The sequence below is a fragment of the Hyperolius riggenbachi genome, chromosome 2, assembly GCF_040937935.1.
Source record: "Hyperolius riggenbachi isolate aHypRig1 chromosome 2, aHypRig1.pri, whole genome shotgun sequence".
Taxonomy (NCBI): domain Eukaryota; kingdom Metazoa; phylum Chordata; class Amphibia; order Anura; family Hyperoliidae; genus Hyperolius; species Hyperolius riggenbachi.
This window is the reverse complement of record NC_090647.1, coordinates 394,149,249-394,173,976: the sequence shown is the minus strand read 5'-3', so window position 1 is coordinate 394,173,976 and position 24,728 is coordinate 394,149,249. Positions and strand designations below refer to the sequence as shown.

The 24,728-nt window shown below is 44.6% G+C and overlaps 1 protein-coding gene across 13 annotated transcripts in view; it reads left to right on the top strand.

The window, feature by feature from the left end:
- Positions 1-24,728, top strand: part of PLXNA2 (plexin A2) — a 3,799,727-nt gene that overhangs the window by 1,862,760 nt on the left and 1,912,239 nt on the right. For all 13 annotated transcript variants that reach the window (XM_068269767.1, XM_068269773.1, XM_068269774.1 and 10 more), the window contains one exon: positions 10,721-10,960. In XM_068269767.1, the coding sequence (XP_068125868.1) occupies positions 10,721-10,960 (240 nt within the window). The remainder of the gene's footprint in view (positions 1-10,720; positions 10,961-24,728) is intronic.

The following is a 24,728-nucleotide window of genomic DNA, read 5'->3' as shown; positions in this document are numbered from 1 at the left end:
GAGGCCCCGGTGTCTCTCTGGCCTGGAAGTTGTCCAGTCTGGGCCCGAGTCAGCTACGGATCCTTGTGAGCCAGTGGGAGAGCTGCGGCCATCTTGAGACTGCATGGCTGAGTCTCGTGTGCGAAGAAAGTAGTCACGTACTAGCTACTGCTTCGGGATAACGGGTTGCCGGCGCTTCGATGGCATGCACAGATAGTTTCTCTCGGGGGTTCTATAGAAAAAGTGGCGATTTTCCCATAAAAAATCTGATCCAGGAAATTATAGACCTGTAAGCTTAACATCAGTTGTATGCAAACTATTTGAGGGGTTACTAAGAGATACTATACATGACTTCATAGTAGAAAATAATCTTATTTCTCAGCATCAACATGGGTTTACTAAAGACAGGTCCTGTTTGACTAACATGCTCAGCTTTTATGAGGTAGTGAATGCTAATATGGATATTGGGAATGCTGTAGATGTGATATACTTGGACTTTGCTAAGGCCTTCGACACTGTTCCCCCCAAAAGTCTGGTGCAAAAGTTGGGGATGCAAGGACTGAGGAAGAGTCTGTGTGCTTGGATAGGGAACTGGCTAATGGACAGAAAACAAAGAGTTGTGGTCAATGGATCATACTCAAAATGGGAGACTGTTAGCAGTGGGGTACCACAGGGGTCTGTACTGGGTCCAGTGCTCTTCAATTTATTTATTAATGACCTAGTGGATGCAGTAGTGAGCAATGTTGCCATTTTTGCAGATGATACAAAATTGTGCAGAATCATTAACTCTCAGGAAGATAGTGTCATATTGCAACAGGATCTGGATAGGATGGCTATATGGGCACATAAATGGCAGATGAAATTCAATGTTGAAAAATGTAAAGTCATGCATTTTGGTCGTACCAATGGTCTAGCACCATACAAAATAAATGGGAGACAGTTGGGGATATCAAACTTGGAGAAGGACTTAGGAGTACTCATCGACAACAAGTTAAATAATCGTACTCAATGCCAAGCCGCTGCAGCTAAAGCTAACAAAATTTTGGGATGCATTAAAAGGGAAATAAAGACTTGAGATGCGAGCATAATATTGCCCCTGTTTAACTCTCTAGTAAGGCCACATCTGGAATATGGAATTCAGTTCTGGGCACCACATTACAAAAAAGATATTGCAGTTTTAGAGCAGGTGCAGAGACGAGCAACAAAATTGATACGTGGGATGGACGGTCTCGCTTACCAAGAAAGGTTAGATAAACTGGGTTTATTTAGTCTAGAGAAAAGACGCCTTAGAGGAGATCTAATTAACATGTATAAATACATCAGAGGGCAATATAATAGCTTGGCGGATGAGCTTTTTGTCCCTAGGCCTTCTCAAAGGACTAGAGGACATGATCTGCGCATGGAGGAAAAAACGTTTTAGCCATTTATTTAGGAAAGGGTTCTTTACAGTAAGAGTGATTAAGATGTGGAATGCATTGCCACAGGAAGTCGTTATGGCAAACTCTATACCTGCATTTAAAGGGGGCTTAGATGCTTTCCTTGAGTTGAATGACATCCATGGCTACAATTCCTAGGTAAGGCAGAATGATGTTGATCCAGGGATTTTATCTGATTGCCATCTGGAGTCGGGAAGGAATTTTTCCCTTTTGGGGCTAATTGGACCATGCCTTGTAAGGGTTTTTTCGCCTTCCTCTGGATCAACCGGGATATGTGAGGGAGCAGGCTGGAGTTGTACTTTGTACTGGTTGAACTCGATGGACGTATGTCTTTTTTCAACCAAAATAACTATGTAACTATGTAACTATATAGAGGCTTCTAATCCCCGGTAAGCGGCATTAATAACTCCGTCCGGCCGGAGCTACATCTAGGTGCGTCCTCCTCTCAGCGCGCCGCGCATGCGCCCCGCACCTTTATTTCTAATTAAAATATTGGCACCAAACATTGTGATAGGGACATAATTTAAATGGTTTTATAACCGGAACAAAAGGGCAAATAAATTTCATGGGTTTTAATTACAGTAGCATGCATTATTTAAAAACTATAAAGGCCAAAAACTGAAAAATAATACATTTTGTCCCACATTTTTTCCTATTTTCCCATTAAAACACATTTAGAATAAAATAATTCTTGGCATAATGTCCCACCTAAAGAAAGCCTAATTGGTGACAAAAAAAAACAAGATATAGTTCATTTCATTGTGATAAGTAATGATAAAGTTATAGACGAATGAATGGAAGGAGCGCTGAAAGGTGAAAATTGCTCTGGTGGTCAAGGGGTAAAACCCCTCAGTTGTGAAGTGGTTAAGCATTATACGTATTAAAACGAATTTTAAACTGATAAAATAAATGTAAACGAAAATTTACTTGTTACAGTCCTGAAAGCGAATTTAAAAATGAAAAAATAAGTAAAACCTCCTATAAGCGAAATGTAAAACCGCTAAAATAAGTAAAACACAAAGTCAAAACGAATTTGTAAACGATATTTGTAATAAACCTTATTCTGTAAACGAAAACGTTTGTTAACATGATCCCTGCAACCACTATTTCTCGGATGCCCCAATTTCTTGTCGGGCGTCCAATAGCCGATATTTTGCATTGCAGTCAATGGCGGTGCCCTTTTTGTCCATTAGCCATATGCACCCTTTTTTACTGCTTTCCACCACTGTACTTCGGTCATAACCTTGATAAACCACAGACTGGGAACTGTCTGCTGTGAACAGCTGGCAGGCCACCCTCCTCAGGAGGGTAACAAACACAACGTGGGGAAGAGGTGCCCAAGAAGGTTAAAATACATTGAAATCCTCAAAATTTAAAAATTAAAGATAAGAAGTAGCTTACCGCAAGGATGACATGGATATGAGGTAAACAGAAAATATATTTGCACTAGGGTAACACATTCCATGAACATACACAATGGCTTCATCAAGCTAAATATCATTGCCTAGAATATTAACGAGAGAGGTTCTCAATACCAGACATACTGTATATGACCGATACTTAAAGAGAACCAGAGAGGATTAAAAAAAAAGTTTTATACAGACCTGGGGCTTCCTCCAGCACCATACGCACGGATTGCTCCCACTCCGCCGTCCTCCGCTGCCTGGATCCGCCGGTACCGGGTCCCGTCATTACCGCCAGTTGGCCAGTCGGCTGGCGGACGCTGCCAATTGTGGCATCACAGGGACTCCCTCCATACACTTATGCTTGTGGCTGCCTACTGCGCAGCCGCATGCGTAAGGATATGGAGGGAGCCCCTGTGATGCGGACATTTGGCCTCGTCCGCCGGAAGTGACGAGACCCGGTAGCGGCGATAGAGGAAGCGGAGGATGGCGACGTGGGAGCGATCCTGGCTTATGGGGCTGGAAGAAACCCCAGGTATGTATAAAAGCCTTTTTCTATTTTTACATTGTATTCCTCTCTGGTTCCCTTTAAACCTTGTAAGTATAAAAGCTACAACGTTTTTCGCACACAGAAAAAAAATTACAGCAGTACAGCACTGTGGGCTTGATTATTTAAGCTGCACTGCTAAAGTAGCGCACCTTAATGTGAAGGAGTGGCCACTATGCATGCCTTACATAGCAGTGCTCGCTACTATGTAAGGAGCGTGCCTTCCTATACATAGTAACGATAGTTACTATGTATAGTAAGTCACACTCCTATCTAAGGAAGGCATGCTCCTTACATAGCAGCGAGCGCTCCTTCACCTTCACATTAAGGCTGGGTTTCCACTTGTGCGTTTTGTGTCAGTTTTTCTGCTCAGAAAATTTGCATAGATTTTAAAACTAATGTTAGTCAATGCAGCCGTTTCCACTCTATGCGAATTTTCGTACGCGTGAAAAAATCTGAGGCCCTGCATCATATTTTCGGACATCGCGTACGATTCGCGTACAATGCTTTGTATAGGCAATGCGAATTTTAGCGTTATTTGCATGAAAATTTTCAGTAAATCCATGGTTACAGGAAGTTGTCAGCAATCATGACTAAGCTGTTACTAGGCAGATTATGTATATTTAACTAATGCGAATTTTCGCGTACGGAAATTTGCATTAAAAACGCGTACAAATTTGCATGCGAATTTTCACCAATCAGAAAAATCTTATACGATTTTTTGCAGGTGAAAATGTAACGCTACAGTGGAAACGTAGCCTTAGGGGTGCTAATTAAGCAGTCCTGCTAAAAGGGAACCTAAACTGAGAGGGATATGGATGTTTCCTTTTAAACAATACCAGTTGCTTGTCAGTCCTGCTGAACTCTTTGACTGCAGCAGTGGTTGAATCACACACCTGAAACAAGCATGCAGCTAATCCAGTCTGACTTAAAGGAGTACTATCGATTGAAACGACTTTTTTTTTTAATACTCTATATTAGTGTACACATTACTACTAGTGCTAGGGGCACTTTATTTATTCACCCAGGTCTCTCTCTCACTATCCCTGCTTAAAAATTCATTTCTCACACAGCTTATAGTAGTTTGGGTCACCCTGAGCTGCTTGGTTACTCTGTCACACAGCTCACACATATATTTCACTGTGTCACTCACAGCAGGCAGCAGACATGAGGAGGAATAGGCTGATCTGAGGTGGTAACAGGTAACTAAATGAGCTGGAATATTGCTGGAATATAACTAGCTATTGTGTTTACACTCAGACTGGCTGCCTGAGGTGATTCACTCCAGGCTGCATCCACTTTACAAGCTGCTGAGAGGGGCAGACCACTGTCTACAATTAGCATTATTAGTATCTTTATCAGTCAAGAGAAGCAAAGATAATAAACACACATTGCTAGAATCTTTAACCCCTTACCACCACATCAACAAGATTCTTTCAGCAAGGTGATAATTAAACTATAAACGGAGGAGTTGATAGCATCTCCCCTTTGCAGAGACATGGTCTAGCCCTCTGGGAGCCCTCAGTATTAGATACATTTTGTATCCAACACTGACGCCAAAACTGACGGAGGATTTTACAGCTGAGAGGAACAGCTGTGTGAGGAATCAAATGGCTCCTAGTACTTGCCCTAATGTGTGCTACAACATACAGCATTTAAAAATAAATGCATACATCGATAGTATTCCTTTAAGTCAGAGCACCTGATCTGCATGCTTGTTCAGGGGCTGTGGCTAAAATGATTAGAGACACAGGATTAGCAGGAGAGTCAGGCAACTGGTATTATATTAAAAGGAAAAATCCATATCCTTCTCAGTTTAGGTTCCCTTTAATGAATCAAGCCCCATGTGTTTTTACTATCAATTACATTAGCTACTGTGAAAAAATACACTTGTTTTTCCACATGCTAACGCACAGGGGGCTTGATTCACAAAGCCATGATAACTGTTATCACGGTCGCGCTAGCGTTTTTGCACAAAAATTTGAGTTTTCGTGCAAAAACAGCCATGATTACACAAGCTATAATGACAGAGAAATGCACAGAGAAAACGAACAGGCGAGTGTGAATGCTGCCCTAAAGCTTTATGATTTTTTATGATTTTTTTTAAATTACATTTTTAAATATTGCCATGCAATTCACACTGTTAGACGCATCACTAGTGTATTTTCAGTGTGTGGCAGTGCTGGTAAGACCTGCACAAAAAATAGAAAGAGTCAGCAAAGTTTGAGAAAGGAGGGTCAACTCCGATACAGTATCTGTTGCTAATAGCTTATCCTCTCAGTTTTTCTTAAATAAAGGAACATATTTACATTTACAAGGTGCTGCCGGATCTTCGAATGTACGTCTTTTGATATAGTATTTTCCACAGGCCAGGGTGAGAGGGCTTCTGACATCATAGTTGTTTATCTCTGTGGTCATAGGAAGCCCTGCCCCCCAGTGGCATACCTAGGGCATTTGACACCCGGTGCTGGGTATTAAAAGACACCCCCCCCCAAAAAAAAAATGGGTGTGGCTATAACCTACGGCGCGCGAAGCGCACTGCGGTGAAAAATGGGCATGGCCATGACCAGATGAGGGCGGAGCTAACTAATTTAAAGTGAACCCGGGATGAGAGTGATATGGAGGCTGCCATATTTATTTCCTTTTAAACAATAGGGAGCCCTGCTGATCTATTTGGCTGCAGTAGTGAACTGAATTACACCAGAAACAAGCATGCAACTAATCTCGTCAGTTCTGACAATATTGTCAGAAACCCCTGACCTGCTGCATGCTTGTTCAGGATCTATGGTTGAAAGAATTAGAGGCAGAGGACCAGCATGGCAGCCAGGCAACTGGCATTGCTTAAAAGGAGATAAATATGGCAGCCTCAATATTATTCTCACCTCGGGTTCCCTTTAAAAGTGCAACGCAAAGACAGTGGGCCCAAATTTTGGTGAGCCTTTTCCCAGAAAATTCACATAATTGTGCAGGTTTTCTCAAGAAAATACACGTAAAGTGAGTACATTTGCCCAGAAAATAAATGCAATCATGGCGGTAGATTTGCCTAGAAAATACATGCAATCATGGCGGCAGATTTGCCCAGAAAATACATGCAATCATGGTGGCAGATTTGCCCAGAAAATACATGCAATCATGGCGGCAGATTTGCCCAGAAAATACATGCAATCATGTGGAAGATTTGACCAGAAAATACATGCAATCGTGGCAGACCTGGCCAGAAACTACTTCAATCATGTAGCAGACCTGACCAGAAAATGCATACAATCACGTAGCAAACCTGGCCAGAAAACACTTCAATCATGTAGCAGACCTGGCCAGAAAATACATGCAATCATGTCGGCAGATTTGACCAGAAAATACATGCAATCATGTGGATAATTTGACCAGAAAATACATGCAATCATGTGGCAGACATGCCCAGAAAACACTTCAATCATGTAGCAGACCTGGCCAGAACAGTCAATACACCTGCTAATATAAATTTAAAAAAACATTTACTCACCTGAAGCAGCAGCAGACCTCCTGTCCCGGCCTCCGTCCGGCGCAGCTCCCACAATCCTCTGCAGCCAGCCAGCTAGCCCTGCTCTGCCGCAGCTGTGGGCTGCTGCTGTCAGTGAACTGACACAGCGTCTATTAGACGCCGAAAGTCAGTTCACGCTGGGGGGTGCTTTAGGGGTGCTTGGAGAATGTCGCTGCCATTGCCCCAGTATAGCTAGTATAGTTGCCCCCAATATAGCTAGTATAGCTGCCCTTAGTGTAGGTAATATAGTTGCCCCAGTATAGCTAGTATAGTTGCCCCCAGTATAGCTAGTACAGTTGCCCACAGTATAGCTAGTATAGTTGCCCCAGTATAGTTAGTATAGTTGCCCCAGTATAGTTAGTATAGTTGCCCCAGTATAGCTAGTATGGTCGCCCCCAGCCAGTATAGCTAGTATAGTTGCCCCCAGACAGTATAGCTAGTATAGTTGCCCCCAGCCAGTACAGTTAGTATAGTTGACCCCCAGCCAGTATAGCTAGTATAGTTGCCCCCAGCCAGGATAGCTGCCCCCAGTATAGCTAGTATAGTTGCCCCAGCCAGTATAGCTAGTATAGTTGCCCCCAGCCAGGATAGCTGCCCCCAGTATAGCTAGTTTAGTTGCCCCAGCCAGTATAGTTGCCCCAGCCAGTATAGTTGCCCCCAGTATAGCTAGTATAGTTTAGTTGCCCCCAGTATAGCTAGTATAGTTTAGTTTCCCCCAGTATAGCTAGTATAGTTGCCCCCAGTAAGTATAGTTGTCCCCAGTATAGCTAGTATAGTTGCCCCCAGTAAGCTAGTATAGTTGCCCCCAGTATGGCTAGTATAGTTGCCCCCAGTATGGCTAGTATAGTTGCCCCCAGTAAGTATAGTTGTCCCCAGTATAGCTAGTATAGTTGCCCCCAGTATGGCTAGTATAGTTGCCCCCAGTAAGCTAGTATAGTTGCCCCCAGTATGGCTAGTATAGTTGCCCCCAGTATGGCTAGTATAGTTGCCCCCAGTATGGCTAGTATAGTTGCCCCCAGTATGGCTAGTATAGTTGCCCCCAGTAAGTATAGTTGCCCCCATTATAGCTAGTATAGTTGCCCCCAGTAAGCTAGTATAGTTGCCCCCAGTAAGTATAGTTGCCCCCAGCATAGCTAGTATAGTTGCCCCCAGTAAGCTAGTATAGTTGCCCCCAGTAAGCTAGTATAGTTGCCCCCAGTATGGCTAGTATAGTTGCCCCCAGTAAGCTAGTATAGTTGCCCCCAGTAAGCTAGTATAGTTGCCCCCAGTATGGCTAGTATAGTTGCCCCCAGTAAGCTAGTATAGTTGCCCCCAGTATGGCTAGTATAGTTGCCCCCAGTATGGCTAGTATAGTTGCCCCCAGTATGGCTAGTATAGTTGCCCCCAGTATGGCTAGTATAGTTGCCCCCAATGTATGTGCCCCAGGAGTAGGAAGCAGGGCTAGATGGAGGGGCTGTGGAGGGGTCCCTCACCTGGGACCCCTCCTTCTGCCTCTCTCTCCCCTCTCCAGCATAGCGGCGACAAGTGCGGGGCGGCCGGAGGTGTAAAGATAATTACTCACCTGATTTCCGCGTTCCAAGCGCTGGCAGCGTCATGACGTTACAGGTCTCCACCTCCAATGCCGAATACTGTGCTTCCGCTAATCAGGAAGCACAGTGGGCGGCATTGAAGACGGAGACCTGTAACGTCATGACGCTGCGCTCCACGCTTGGAACGCGGAAATCAGGTGAGTAATTGTCCATACGCCTCCGGCCGCCCCGCACTTGTCGCTGCTAATTTCTGGAGGGGGAGAGAGAGGCAGAAGGAGGAGTCCCAGGTGAGGGAGGGGGGGGGATATTTCCCCCCTCCCCACCGCTGCCTCCACAGCCCCTCCTTCTAGCCCTGCTTCCCCCTCCTGCTGTGCTGCTGTGGGGGGTCGCTGCGACACCCCCCTGGGTGTCTGTCACCCGGTGTGCCCCGCCCCCCTGCGCTCTATGGTAGGGACGCCACTGCTGCCCCCTAGCATGTGTAGCAAAATGTGTAACAAAGAAAATGGCAGATGACCCCTGTTGACTTTTAACGGAAGTGGCAAGCTGTAACAGATTGACACTGCATCTGATCATGGTGAGGTGATAAGGGGAGGGGAGGTTGAAGAAGACTACCAGATATGCATACTTAGCTACTTCTTTAAAGGGATACTGTAGGGGGGTCGGGGGAAAATGAGTTGAAGTTACCCGGGGCTTCTAATGGTCCCCCGCAGACATCCTGCGCCCGCGCAGCCGCTCACCAATGCTCCGGCCCCGCCTCCGGTTCACTTCTGGAATTTCAGACTTTAAAGTCTGAAAACCACTGCGCCTGCGTTGCTGTGTCCTCGCTCCCGCTGATGTCACCAGGAGTGTACTATGCAGGCCCAGTATGGTCTGTGCGTGTGCAGTACGCTCCTGGTGACATCAGTAGGAGCGAGGACACGGCAACGCAGGCGCAGTGGTTTTCTGACTTTAAAGTCTGAAATTCCAGAAGTGAACCGGAGGCGGGGCCGGAGCATCGGTGAGCGGCTGCGCGGGCACAGGATGTCTGCGGGGGACTATTAGAAGCCCCGGGTAAGTTCAACTCATTTTCCCCCGACCACCCTACAGTATTCCTTTAAGTGATTTTTTAATCTAATATACATGTTATGTAATGGAAGACTATAGTCATGATTTGTGCTCTAATGCCTCTTTCAGACGGGCAGCTGACAGACTTCACGTGCCCTCCCCCTATGGAGTTATGTCTGAGGGTGGCCGCAGCTATTCTCAGATGTGACATGCCACAGTACTCTGCCGCCAGGTAACCTCATTGTGTGTCAAGCACACACGTTGCAAACGCATTTTAATTGCACCTGAATTGTGATTGACGGAACACTGAACTACCTGGGAAGTGCATTTCGGCTGTCTGTGTGAAAGATGCCCAAATCTGCAGTGATAAACAGTGATGCTGTCTTCCCTGTATCTTTTGCTACAAGTACAGGATCTTCTCAAAAAATTAGCATATTGTGATAAAGTTCATTATTTTCTGTAATGTACTGATAAACATTAGACTTTTATATATTTTAGATTCATTACACACAACTGAAGTAGTTCAAGCCTTTTATTGTTTTAATATTGATGGATAGTGTAATGGTTAAGGGCGCTGCCTCTGACACAGGAGACCAGGGTTCGAATCTCGGCTCTGCCTGTTCAGTAAGCCAGCACCTATTCAGTAGGAGATCTTGGGCACCACTGCTACCGCCTATAGAGCGCATCCTATTGGCTGCAGCTCTGGCGCTTTGAGTCCGCCAGGAGAAAAGCGCAATATAAATGTTCTGTGTTTGTTTGTTTGTTTGATTTTGGCATCCTGGGCCTCCATAACACCTGCGCAGTGCCACAGGCTGATTGCCTCCATGCCACGCCGCATTGAAGCAGTCATTTCTGCAAAAGGATTCCTGACCAAGTATTGAGTGCATAACTGAACATAATTATTTGAAGGTTGACTTTTTTTGTTTTAAAAACACTTTTCTTTTATTGGTTGGATGAAATATGCTAATTTTTTGAGATAGGAATTTTGGGTTTTCATGAGCTGTATGCCAAAATCATCAATATTAAAACAATAAAAAGGCTTGAACTACTTCAGTTGTGTTTATCAGTACATTACAGAAAATAATGAACTTTATCACAATATGCTATTTTTTTGAGAAGATCCTGTAGATTATGAATACTTTTTAATACTCTTTTTGCTAAAACTTTTTTGTTCACATTACCTATTCTTGTCCAGTTCCTGTACATGTGTTTTACCTATTTTTTTAGAACTTTGACAATAATTGTATTATCTTTCTCACCAGGTGTGTAAGCTAGTAAATGCCACAAGTCTGACATGCTGGGCTCCAGCCCTCACCTCAGAGTATCGCTCTGGGTTTGATGCTGTGGAGAGACCAGATGAATTTGGATTTATCTTCAATAATGTGCAGCCATTACTAATCTTTAATGCTACAAAATTCATCTATTACCCTAACCCAACATTTGAACTCCTTAGTGCTACAGGCATTCTTCTGCAAAAGCCAGGCTCTCCAATTATATTGAAGGTGAGAGTACAGTTACACAGATAAACAATTAAGTAAACTTTTTCTGTACTGTGTAATGCATTGTGAATTTTTTTCTCTCAACCTGTAAACTCAAATAATACAGCAACAAAAAATGTGTAATGTGTTTTTCTCCCTGAGGACCCAAAGTGTGTATGCTGGTCTCAAATCAGTACACAGGGATGTGTACAGGGGTAAAAGTCATAAATACCAGGGGCAATATGCAATTCACTTTTTCACCTGAGTTTTCTCCTAGGAGGAAAAAAAAACATCTTTCATTTAAAATAACACTTTAGCACTTTGCAATGGAAAAAGTATCAAAAAGTACTATCAAAATTATTTTGAGCATTTCTTTGCTTGCTACTGGTTTAAAATCAATGTATTGAAAAGTTTCAAAATATCACCTAGGAGAAAAGTCAGGTGAAAAATTAAATTGCATATGGGCCCAGGTGGCCTTTCAGTTTTTATTTAAATCTGTCCAGGGCTGGGGCTGCTTTGATTGGGTGTGGCAAAGTGTTCCAAAAGGAAGGGGCAGCATGACGGAAAGCTCTGGCTCCGAAGGTTTTAGTTGGACTCTGGGGGAAGTTGTCAAGTTATTAGATCATTTATATATGAAGTTGTGGAAGCTTTGACAAATCATTCAGGTAACCAGGGCCTAGGTCGTGTAGGGATTTGAATGTTAGCATGCCAATTTGGAAAAGAATTCTCAAATTTATCGGTAGCCAGTTTAGTGAGCAAAGGATTGCAGTTATGTGACAATGGCAGGGTTGTCTTGTTAACAGTCTTGCACGTTCTGTACTAGCTGCAGGTAGTGTAGGTCTTTATTTGGAAGAACAAGTGTCTAGTATAATATAGAGCAAGTGTCTAATATAATATACTTTGCATGCAAACCATGCATAACCATATATTAAACTCCTAGTTTAATAAATGTTAGCACTTGTCTTGGATGCAGGGCATGCATTTTTCAGTCTGGCAGAGGCGGTGTATGCCTGTGCGATTAACCATTCAATTGCAACATGTGTTTAGGGATGCGCAGCCTTTCCCCCCACCTTTCCTTTATTTGGAAGGCCTACATAGAGGGCATGGCAGTAGTCCAGCTTAGAGCTGTTCTCGTTTCGCAGGTAGCGAACAGATAGGGTGGTTCAATCTGCTCCCTATGCCTCGTCATTGGGCTAAACTTTGACACATGGCAGCCAATCAGGCTCCACTCTCCCACGGACCCCCGCCCTCCCTATAAAAATGCAGCAGCACCGGCCATGTTCTCAGTCTGGTGGTGCTGCTGCTGTAGTGAGTGGAAGGGAGAGACATTGCTGCAGAGACAGGGACAGTTAGCTAGGCGCTTCTGTTTATTGCTGATTGCTGAAAGCACCCCAAATCAAAAGTCCTTTTGATGGCTTATATTGTTCTATTTGTTTTTGTGTCACTGGTCACACTGCATACAGACCACAGTCATTGCTGGGCTGTGTAGTTCTACTATACGCTTCTATCTATATTGCAAGCAAACCAGCACACTGTCTATCATAAGCTGTGCTTAGCTTGCTACCGTATCTGTTACTAATATCTGTCTGTGTAGGTTACAGACTGCATACAGGCCATAGTCAGTTGCAGGGCCTTGTAGTTCTACTATGTAAAGTTTAGACCTAGCTCATTGGCATTTAAATGACGTCTCAGATGACCCGGAAGTGATAGGCACAACATACAATGTTCATACGCCGATCTGCTGGTAGCTGTTGGCCAGCTGCGAGCGACTTCCTCCTGCATACGGAGCTGCTGCCAACCACCGGGCCTTGCCTTGCAGTACTCTTCAGCATCTTGGACATCCGCGGAGGGGTTGGCCAGCCTGGTCCCTGGCTGATCTTAAGGGGGACACATGCGCTTACTGGCTGGGCACTTACTGACAGCCAGGTGAGACCTGTTTTGGATATGACGGCAGCATCTTGCAATACCTGATAATCAAAGCGCTTTTTGTGTGTTTTTTCTTTCATTAACAACACCCCTAGGACTCAACTCCTGGAGTACAAGCAGAACCTGAGGCGCTACACCTGCTATTGACGAAATTCTGTTTTGTCCCCACTTTTATTGCCTGATGAAGTGGGCTGGGCCTGCGAAACGCGTTGCACTGTTTTTGGGGTACCGTATAATAAACCGTATTGATTCATATGAAGACAGGATCTCGTGTCTGCTTTTGGGAGGCAAGCCCACCACTTCCTCCAAGCAATTTTTAAAAATTTTATTGACTTTTATCCTGCTGGTGCCTCTGTTCTACATACAAAGAACCAGGAAGAGAGCCATCTCCCACCTACAACCCACGCCTGAAAACCTTAAGAAAGATTGCAAAAGAACTTCATCCTGTTCTACACAAGGATCAGAGACTGAGAAAGATATACCCTGACCCCCCCCCCCTCACTAGTGTTCCGACAACCACCTTCTTAAACAGATGATTGTCAGGAGTGATTTAAATGGGCCAGAACAAAATGGAACATTCCCCTGCTGAGGGAAAAGGTGTGGGACCTGTAAACACATCTATTCCACTGACAGGATACTAATACCAGGTACATAACAGGAATCTATCCAAAGTACAAGGCACCTTTTCCTGTGATCATCTAATCTGGTATACCTGATCATGTGTGCAAAATGCCCCAAAGGAATTTATGTGGGAGAAACAAGACAACCTCTATGTGATCGCATGAAACACCACAGATTCACTATTAAGAGCAGAAAAAAGGATATTACAAAATATACTGATCTCCCAATACCCACACACTTTTGTTCACATGTTAAGTGATTTTCTCGTCACTGTATTAATCGGTGGTTTCAAATCGGAAAACATGAGACTAACGCAAGAAACAAAGTTTATACATTGGTTCAAAACTGTAGAAGATGGTTTAAACAAGGACTCTAAATTCTTATGCTGGTACAAGGGGTTTTAGATGCCACAATTCTTTGTTTCATATGCTGGCAAGATGGTGTTTACTGTCACTATTCATTTTATTTGCTTTCATGTGTTGGAAAGATGGCTTTAAATGCCACAATTCTCTTTAGCTTAGAATGAATGGTGCATATAATCAGCCTAGTTACAATTTGAACTTGGACTTTATGATGTCCCCCATCACCAGAGTCTGTTTTATGTTATGTTGAGGAAACTGTTGATCTTATCAATTTAGCCAGGAAATCCTCCTGAAGTAACAGTTAAGGCATTTAATTACATTTATTTATGTTTGCTAAATAATGTTTCTCCTCTGTATGTCAGTATATATAAGCTGTGTTTTTCACATTGTGTCAGGAACCAAGTCCGATGAAGGCTTTTTATAAGCCGAAAGCTTACAAGCTTACTGTAACGATTGTGGAATTATCTCCGTGATCAGCACACAAGGCGTGCGCTGACACGGCGGAAATCCTCCACAAGCGTATGAAAGGAGAGAACCCAGCTTTGGTGCAAAGCACCAGTAGAGGGAAATTCCCACCGGCAGGTGGAGCTGTGGAGTGCAGAGGAGCAAGCCTCTGTACTGCCACAGATGCCAGGTGGGAATTGTCCGAATTGCAACCGAGCAGGGGAAGATAGTCCTTGAAGAGAGAGAGCACAGCGACAGGGTGAATGTGTGTTCACCAATCTAGTCGCCAACCCGCGATGATGAACACACAACCGTGAAGATCAGGTGGGAAAGCAATCGCAAGAGATAGCGATTGCTAATAGCGACGCAAGACTGAATAAGCACAGAAAAGGGATGTATGTATGTCCACCAATCTTGTCGCCAACCTGCGACGGTAAACACACAACAGAGGAAACCAAGTGAGAACGCAATCGCAAGAGAAGCGATTGCAAATGAGAATGAGCACAGGGACAGAATGTATGTGTGTGCACCAATCTAGTCGCCAACCCGCGACGGTGCACACACAACAACAGAAACAGAGTAGAAACGCAATCGCGAGAGAGGCGAATGCCAGAGGTGACACAAGAGTAATCAGAGGTAAACCCAGGAGCAGAGCAAAGGCACAGCAAATCATACAATGAGAAAGATAAGGAAAATAACAAACACGGTCTCTGCACGTTAAGCGCAACAGAGACAAGCACGCCACCCTAACTAACCACCGACACACACACACACGAAACAGAGAACGCGAGCGCTTGCTTAACGGTTACCTCACCGAGCCTACAGCAAGCGTTCGTATCAGACAAGACAGACAGACGGACGGAAAACAAGAATATGAGAGATACGATCCACCGCTCTTCCACCAGAGCGAGTGCGATCCGGGTTCAGGGACAGGACAGGAAAGATCAACTGCTCTTTCCGCCAGAGCTAATGCGAACCAAGTAGGGAAACAGAGTTAGCAGGATCCACTGCTCTTTCCGCCAGAGCGAGTGCGAACCAAGTAGTGAAACAGAGTTAGCAGGATCCACTGCTCTTTCCGCCAGAGCGAGTGCGATCCAAGTAAAGCAACAGAGCTAGCAGGATCCACTGCTCTTTCCGCCAGAGCGAGTGCGATCCAAGTAAAGCAACTGAGCTTAGCAGGATCCACTGCTCTTTCTGCCAGAGCGAGTGCTATCCGAGTACAGCAAGATGAGGTAGCCAGTAGCAACCGCTGCTCCAGCTTACTCTCCAAGAGTACAGATCAGAAGGATCCACAGCCACTACCGCTAGAGGCAAGTGCGATCCAAGCAGATAAACAGAAGGAGCTACCAGTAGCAACCGCTGCTCTGGTTAGCACCCCTAGACAGACAGAACAGGCAATACAAATAATACAACCTGACTGAACTAGAGGGGTGTCTAATACAGCCCCCATAAATACTCTAAGATAACTTTAACAATCCAACAGGGAAGGCTGACACTCAAGGAGTGTGTTAACAAACCATTATGACCAGCAAAGGATTGTGGGAGAAGAAGGCTTTTATACTGCCAGCCCTCAAAGCAGACAGCTGGGCAATTTGCATGTATGCAAATCCCTCAGCAAAGCAACTCTGAAAGTTGCAAGATGAAGCCAGGTCTCTTTTCTAGAGACCTGCATCCCTCAGACATAAGGAATGGTCAAACAGCTGTCTGCCTGTGCAGCCAGCTGAGCGGATCATTACAGTACCCCCCTCTAGAGATGGATTCCAGACATCTCTCAAAACTGACACCAGCAAAAAACTCTCACTGAAGACTCATGAAGGTCGGGACAGCCCAACTAGGCCCAATTCCAGAGTCAGTCCACCCGAAACAGACCTCATCGGAAGCAGAAGCCACCGAAACATGCCCATCAGTACTACCAGTCTCAGCATAACACCCATCAGGACTGTGAACACCAGAGAAGAAGCCATCGACACCCTCCAGACAATACCCACCACCTTCCAGGGAGCGTCCGAAAATACCAAACCTGCCACAATACCTGTTCGAAGTGTCCCTTTCAACACAAAAGCCACTGTGGATCCTATCCAGGGTACCAAGCAAAATTTCCCCCGGAATCTCCCAGAAACATTTGAAGCTCCGCAGAGATCCCAAGAGGCCAGAATGCTCACCAGGCTCACATGGAGAACTACCAAGAACCACTATGGAACCTATGATTATTCCTGATTCAGAATTACCAGGACACCCATCAAGATCAGGACTTTCAGGGACCACTTCTGGGCATGCAAGCAGGCAGGCAATATCAGAGCATGTCTCCACCGAGGAAGCATCTGAGCATGCTGGTAACCGAGGCACACTTGGGCTTTCTGGGTCACAGAGCACATCGGGGTACACCAGCACAGGAGAAACCTCAGGATATGTCGGGGAACTGCCAACTTCAGAGTCCAATACGACAAGACCAAAACCAGGACCGGGCAGAAAATCATCACGAGTAGAGGTCACAGGTACTGGTCTTTCAAAAGAAGACTCGGACTTAAATTCAGAAATTTCTGTGACTGTAATATCGTCCTTGACTACACATGAGTGAAGCACCACAAGAGCTGCAAAGGTAGTCAGCACAACAGCAATGCCTACTGAAGTGGGCAAAACCTGGATCTGGGGGGCAGAAGGCATCTCCTAGAAGTTCTGCACCCCCCAGGAGGGACTTGGAAACCTTCAAAACATCAAACAAGACCTCAGAAGTGTCATTTTCCAAGTTTTCTAAGAAGGATTCTGAACTATCCATGTTACAGGGCTGAACATTAAATACCTCCTGCAGGCAGGGCAGATGTCCCAGGAATGGTTCTACCATAAGCTGAGACTGGATTTCATCATCAGGACAAGGATACCCAGGAATATCTAATGAAACTAATTCTGACTTTCCGAGTTTCGTTTCACTGCAGGCAGATTTTATACAAGGCAAAACTGACTCATCCAGAGTACAGGGTGGAGAGTCAGAACTTTCTTCAGAGCAAGAAAAGGACTCACAAATGTCAGTGCGACCCAGGTGCAAACCTCCGCGATCTGCGGAGCAGACTGCAAAGCGTTCAGGACAGAAACCCTGGAGCAACTGTCCCCAGCAACGGGCCCTTACAGGTGTGAACAGAGTGAGACATAGGTTCATTAGCAGAAGAAATTGTGACAACAACTGGAGAAACTTTATTAGACATATTAATTTTACATTTGATGCTGCATAGTTTAGGAATTTTCCCCATAGCAGGATCATAGATGGAAGATCTTAAAGATCTGTTTTTAAATGAGAATGGATCCCACATAACTTTGAGAAAACTGACACATTCATGTTGATCGCAATCTGCAGGAACATCTGAGAAACAGGCATTACATCGCATCGATTCAGACTGCACACAGTCAGGAGAGAATCTTTCAGGATTCGCACAGGAATCAACCACAGTGGTAAACTCATTCATTTCAGATCGCACAATGTCTAGACTCACATGCATTACCCCAGAAAGGCAGGAACAATCATCGGATAACGATGTCTCTTTATTGGAATCAATTGATTGGTGTGTGTGCAACTCATCCAAAATCGTCTGCCACACATACATCACTGGATCCACAAAACATTTGTCACACTCATCAGAATCTATCAAACACGGTTTTTATACAAGCCTTTAGCGTCTCTGCGTTTTCTGCGATATAGAAATCGCAAAACACCTTCCAATCAATCTCGAATTCCTCAACCAAAGCTCCAATATCCCAAGGAGCAAATGGGGGCTCAAACAACCCGGTATCTAAGTAGCACTCATAAGGGTTGGGGTCAGGAACATGCATAGACTTTCTTACTCCTTTAATATAGAAAATAATTCTGCCTATTAAAGGATCCACAAAAGCTTCTGATTGGGGTAATAAACCCTGAGACTGAGCAACATAGTTACATACAGTGGTGTGAAAAACTATTTGCCCCCTTCCTGATTTCTTATTCTTTTGCATGTTTGTCACACTTAAATGTTTCTGCTCATCAAAAAACATTAACTATTAGTCAAAGATAACATAACTGAACACAAAATGCAGTTTTAAATGATGGTTTTTATTATTTAGTGAGAAAAAAAACCTCAAAACCTACATGGCCCTGTGTGAAAAAGAAATTGCCCCCTGAACCTAATAACTGGTTGGGCCACCCTTAGCAGCAATAACTGCAATCAAGCGTTTGCGATAACTTGCAACAAGTCTTTTACAGCACTCTGGAGGAATTTTGGCCCACTAATCTTTGCAGAATTGTTGTAATTGAGCTTAATTTGAGGGTTTTCTAGCATGAACCGCCTTTTTAAGGTCATGCCACACCATCTCAATAGGATTCAGGTCAGGACTTTGACTAGGCCACTCCAAAGTCTTCATTTTGTTTTTCTACAGCCATTCAGACGTGGATTTGCTGGTGTGTTTTGGGTCATTGTCCTGCTGCAGCACCCAAGATCGCTTCAGCTTGAGTTGACGAACAGATGGCCGGACATTCTCCTTCAGGATTTTTTGGTAGACAGTAGAATTCATGGTTCCATCTATCACAGCAAGCCTTCCAGGTCCTGAAGCAGCAAAACAACCCCAGACCATCACACTACCACCACCATATTTTACTGTTGATATGATGTTCTTTTGCTGAAATGCTGTGTTACTTCTACGCCAGATTTAACGGGACACGCACCTTCCAAAAAGTTAAACTTTTGTCTCGTCGGTATTTTGCCAAAAGTCTTGGCAATCATTGAGATGTTTTTTTAGCAAAATTGAGACGAACCTTAATGTTCTTTTTGCTTAAAAGTGGTTTGCGCCTTGGATATCTGCCATGCAGGTCGTTTTTGCCCAGTCTCTTTCTTATGGTGGAGTCGTGAACACTGACCTCAATTGAGGCAAGTGCGGCCTGCAGTTCTTTAGATGTTGTCCTGGGGTCTTTTGTGGCCTTTCGGATGAGTTTTCTCTGCGCTCTTGGAGTAATTTTGGTCGGCCAGCCACTCCTGGGAAGGCTCATCACTGTTCCATGTTTTTGCCATTTGTGGATAATGGCTCTCACTGTGGTTCGCTGGAGTCCCAAAGCTTTAGAAATGGCTTTATAACCTTTACCAGACTGATAGATCTCAACTACAGTACTTTTGTTTTCATTTGTTCCTGAATTTCTTTGGATCTTGGCGTGGTGTCTAGCTTTTGAGGTGCTTTTGGTCTATTTCTCTGCGTCAGATAGCTCCTATTTAAGTGATTTCTTGATTGAAACAGGTGTGGCAGTAATCAGGCCTGGGGGTGACTACAGAAATTGAACTCAGGTGTGATAAACCACAGTTAAGTTATTTTTTAACAAGGGGGGCAATCACTTTTTCACAGAGGGCCATGTAGATTTCGAGTTTTTTTTCTCACTAAATAATAAAAACCATCATTTAAAACTGCATTTTGTGTTCAATTAGGTTATCTTTGACTAATAGTTAACGGTTTTTGATGAGAAGAAGCATTTAAGTGTGACAAACATGCAAAAGAATAAGAAATCAGGAAGGGGGCAAATAGTTTTTCACACCACTGTATAGTTACATAGTTATTTTGGTTGAAAAAAGACATACGTCCATCGAGTTCAACCAGTACAAAGTACAACTCCAGCCCGTCCCCCACATACCCCTGTTGATCTAGAGGAAGGCGAAAAAACCCTTACAAGGCATGGTCCAATTAGCCCCAAATGGGAAAAATTCCTTCCTGACCCCAGATGGCAATCAGATAAAATCCCTGGATCAACATCATTAGGCATAACCTAGTAATTGTAGCCATGGATGTCTTTCAACGCAAGGAAAGCATCTAAGCCCCCTTTAAATGCAGGTATAGAGTTTGCCATAACGACTTCCTGTGGCAATGCATTCCACATCTTAACCACTCTTACTGTAAAGAACCCTTTCCTAAATAAATGGCTAAAACGTTTTTCCTCCATGCGCAGCTCTTGTCCTCTAGTCCTTTGAAAAGGCCTAGGGACAAAAAGCTCATCCGCCAAGCTATTATATTGCCCTCTAATGTATTTATACATGTTAATTAGATCTCCTCTAAGGCGTCTTTTCTCTAGACTAAATAAACCCAGTTTATCTAACCTTTCTTGGTAAGCGAGACCTTCCATCCCACGTATCAATTTTGTAGCTCGTCTCTGCACCTGCTCTAAAACTGCAATATCTTTTTTGTAATGTGGTGCCCAGAACTGAATTCCATATTCCAGATGTGGCCTTACTAGAGAGTTAAACAGGGGCAATATTATGCTAGCATCTCGAGTTTTTATTTCCCTTTTAATGCATCCCAAAATTGTGTTCGCTTTAGCTGCAGCGGCTTGGCATTGAGTACGATTATTTAACTTGTTGTCGATGAGTACTCCTAAGTCCTTCTCCAAGTTTGATGTTCCCAACTGTATCCCATTTATTTTGTATGGTGCTAGACCATTGGTACGACCAAAATGCAACATCATTGTCAACATCTATAGGAAGTGTTCCATTCAGATGCCTGCGGTTTTTAGTTTTTTCCTTTTTAGCAACTTTGCATGTCTGCTGTTTAAAGGCAAGAGAGGTATCAAAGCAGTTCTCTTGCATCTGCTTAGAACCTGAAGTGGCAACAGAAACATTGAACTGATTGTCATCCTGAATGGTTTTGCACATTTCAGACTTGACAGAAATAACCTCCTGATTTGTAGTTGCTATGGGCAACAGACTTTTTGGCTGAAAAGACGAATCAGCAGACTGGCGTGCAAGCACCAACTCATTAGCATATGGTAAAGACTGAGAGGTGTTGGCATAAACCATTCTGATCAGCATCTTGCACTGCAGGAAAAAACTCATAGAAATAGCATGGCATGGAAATTCCAAGCTTACGAGAGAACACATGAGCCAGAAACCTGCGAGGGTTATGTCTCAGATTCTTGTGTCTGGCATACTCATCAGCCCACACAAACAGATCCCCTTGGAAAAGATTGTAAGCAATCTGTACACTCCAAGTGGAAATGTTGGTGGCCTGAAATTCAGGATTTGCCAAGAATCTGGAACATTCTGATATGAACTCATCTCTGGTTTCAGAGTCCAGTATCTTAAACCTCTTAACCTCCTTGCCGGTTATCCCGAACTCAGTTCGGGGTAACCTGTGCAGGAGGATTGCTCAGGCCCCGCTGGGCCGATTTGCATAATTTTTTTTTTGTTACAAGCAGCTAGCACTTTGCTAGCTGCTTGTAATTTCCGATCGCCGCCGCTCACCGCCGATCCGCCGCAATCCGCCGCGCTGAGCCGCTCCCCCCCCCGCCCCAGACCCCTGCGCTGCCTGGCCAATCAGTGCCAGGCAGCGTTGAGGGGCGGATCGGGATTCCCTATGACGTCCCGACGTCCATGACGTCGGTGACGTCATCCCGCCCCGTCGCCATGGCGACCGGGGAAGCCCTGCAGGAAATCCCGTTCTGAACGGGATTTCCTGCTTACTCTGATCGCCGAAGGGTGGGGGGATGCCGCCGCTCAGCGGCTATCATGTAGCGAGCCCTCGGCTCGCCACATGATTTAAAAAAAAAAAAACTCCTGCGCTGCCTCCTTGCTGGAGGAATTGAACTGGCAAGGAGGTTAAAGATACAGGACCCATATTCGACCAAATCATACAAATCGGAAATTCCTTCTACACTGGGAATTTCGGTTTGGCTGGTCATACTGTAACAATTGTGGAATTATCTCCGTGATCAGCGCACAAGGCGTGCGCTGACACGGCGGAAATCCTCCACAAGCGTATGAAAGGAGAGAACCCAGCTTTGGTGCAAAGCACCAGTAGAGGGAAATTCCCACCAGCAGGTGGAGCTGTGGAGTGCAGAGGAGCAAGCCTCTGTACTGCCACAGATGCCAGGTGGGAATTGTCCGAATTGCAACCGAGCAGGGGAAGATAGTCCTTGAAGAGAGAGAGCACAGCGACAGGGTGAATGTGTGTTCACCAATCTAGTCGCCAACCCACGGCGATGAACACACAACCGTGAAGATCAGGTGGGAAAGCAATCGCAAGAGATAGCGATTGCTAATAGCGACACAAGACTGAATAAGCACAGAAAAGGGATGTATGTATGTCCACCAATCTTGTCGCCAACCTGCGACGGTGAACACACAACAGAGGAAACCAAGTGAGAACGCAATCGCAAGAGAAGCGATTGTGAATGAGAATGAGCACAGGGACAGAATGTATGTGTGTGCACCAATCTAGTCGCCAACCCGCGACGGTGCACACACAACAACAGAAACAGAGTAGAAACGCAATCGCGAAATAGGCGATTGCCAGAGGTGACACAAGACTAATCAGAGGTAAACCCAGGAGCAGAGCAAAGGCACAGCAAATCCTACAATGAGAAAGATAAGGAAAATAACAAACTCTAACTAAACACGAACACCGCACTCATTCGGAACAGCGAATGCGTTTACAGCGCGGTCTCCGCACGTTAAGCGCAACAGAGACAAGCACGCCACCCTAACTAACCACCGACACACACACACACACGAAACAGAGAACGCGAGTGCTTGCTTAACGGTTACCTCACCGAGCCTACAGCAAGCGTTCGTATCAGACAAGACAGACAGACGGACGGAAAACAAGAATATGAGAGATACCATCCACCGCTCTTCCGCCAGAGCAAGTGCGATCCGGGTTCAGGGACAGGACAGGAAAGATCCACTGCTCTTTCCGCCAGAGCTAATGCGAACCAAGTAGGGAAACAGAGTTAGCAGGATCCACTGCTCTTTCCGCCAGAGCGAGTGCGAACCAAGTAGTGAAACAGAGTTAGCAGGATCCACTGCTCTTTCCGCCAGAGCGAGTGCGATCCAAGTAAAGCAACAGAGCTAGCAGGATCCACTGCTCTTTCCGCCAGAGCGAGTGCGATCCAAGTAAAGCAACTGAGCTTAGCAGGATCCACTGTTCTTTCTGCCAGAGCGAGTGCGATCCGAGTACAGCAAGATGAGGTAGCCAGTAGCTTACCCTCCAAGAGTACAGATCAGAAGGATCCACAGCCACTACCGCTAGAGGCAAGTGCGATCCAAGGAGATAAACAGAAGGAGCTACCAGTAGCAACCGCTGCTCTGGTTAGCACCCCTAGACAGACAAAACAGGCAATACAAATAATACAACCTGACTGAACTAGAGGGGTGTCTAATACAGCCCCCAGAAATACTCTAAGATAACTTTAACAATCCAACAGGGAAGGCTGACACTCAAGGAGTGTGTTAACAAACCATTATGACCAGCAAAGGATTGTGGGAGAAGAAGGCTTTTATACTGCCAGCCCTCAAAGGAGACAGCTGGGCAATTTGCATATATGCAAATCCCTCAGCAAAGCAACTCTGAAAGTTGCAAGATGAAGCCAGGTCTCTTTTCCAGAGACCTGCATCCCTCAGACATAAGGAATGGTCAAACAGCTATCTGCCTGTGCAGCCAGCTGAGCGGATCATTACACTTACTGTTTATTAATCTCTAAGTTAGCCAATAAATGGTATCATCCTGATTCAAAACTCCTTGCTTTTACTGATGGCTAACACAGTACAACACTCTACTGCTTCTAATAATTTTGAAATGGACACTTTTTCCTCAAATGTAAATAAAAGCTGAGAAATGTTTTTTTTTCACAATAATGCCTCTTGTACATGGTCTTATTATCTTTTAAGAGACACCTGTGTCATTCCCCACCAAAACATTACTTGCTGGTTGAATAAAATTAACTTTAAGTCAAAATTTGCCAGGGGTATGAATAATTATGGGCAGCACTGTATGTTATTTGTCTTGTCTTGTACATGCTGTCCACAGAGCTTCATTCCATTGTGCTTTAAAAAGTAAGCAACAAACATGGGACAGAATAATGCAAACACTGGCATTCACAAATAGACACTGATACATTAGATTGAAGTAAAATTACGTGAAGAACAAAATGTATAGCAAATTCCAAGGCACAATAAGCCTGTCTATTTAATTTATATGCTTCAGGAAAGTTCTAAAGCACAGGATCGGGAGAAGGGATATGGTCAGCTATTTGGTTTGGCTTAAACCAGGCATCACCTCCCCACTCCTTCCCACAACCCCCCCCCCCCCCCACACACACACACACACACACACACACACACTAGAACATTGGGTCTGTAATAACAGAGATAGTGAAGTGAAAAAAAAACAACACTGATATTCACATAATCTGACCTATTACCATGGTCCAGGGAATAACACTAGGGTGCATCAGGACCAGATGGAGAATGTAGGAATGAGTTAAAACAATGCTTACATAATGCACTAACAATTTGGTTTCCTTTAGGGTCCATTTTACACACTTAGTGCAGTGCTGCAGAGACTGTACCCAGTACATTGTTAATTATGGGGCCAGTCACTGCAGTAGGATGATATTTCATGATTGCTGTTGTCCTGGACAAGCACTGCTCCCCAGACATCGAGCT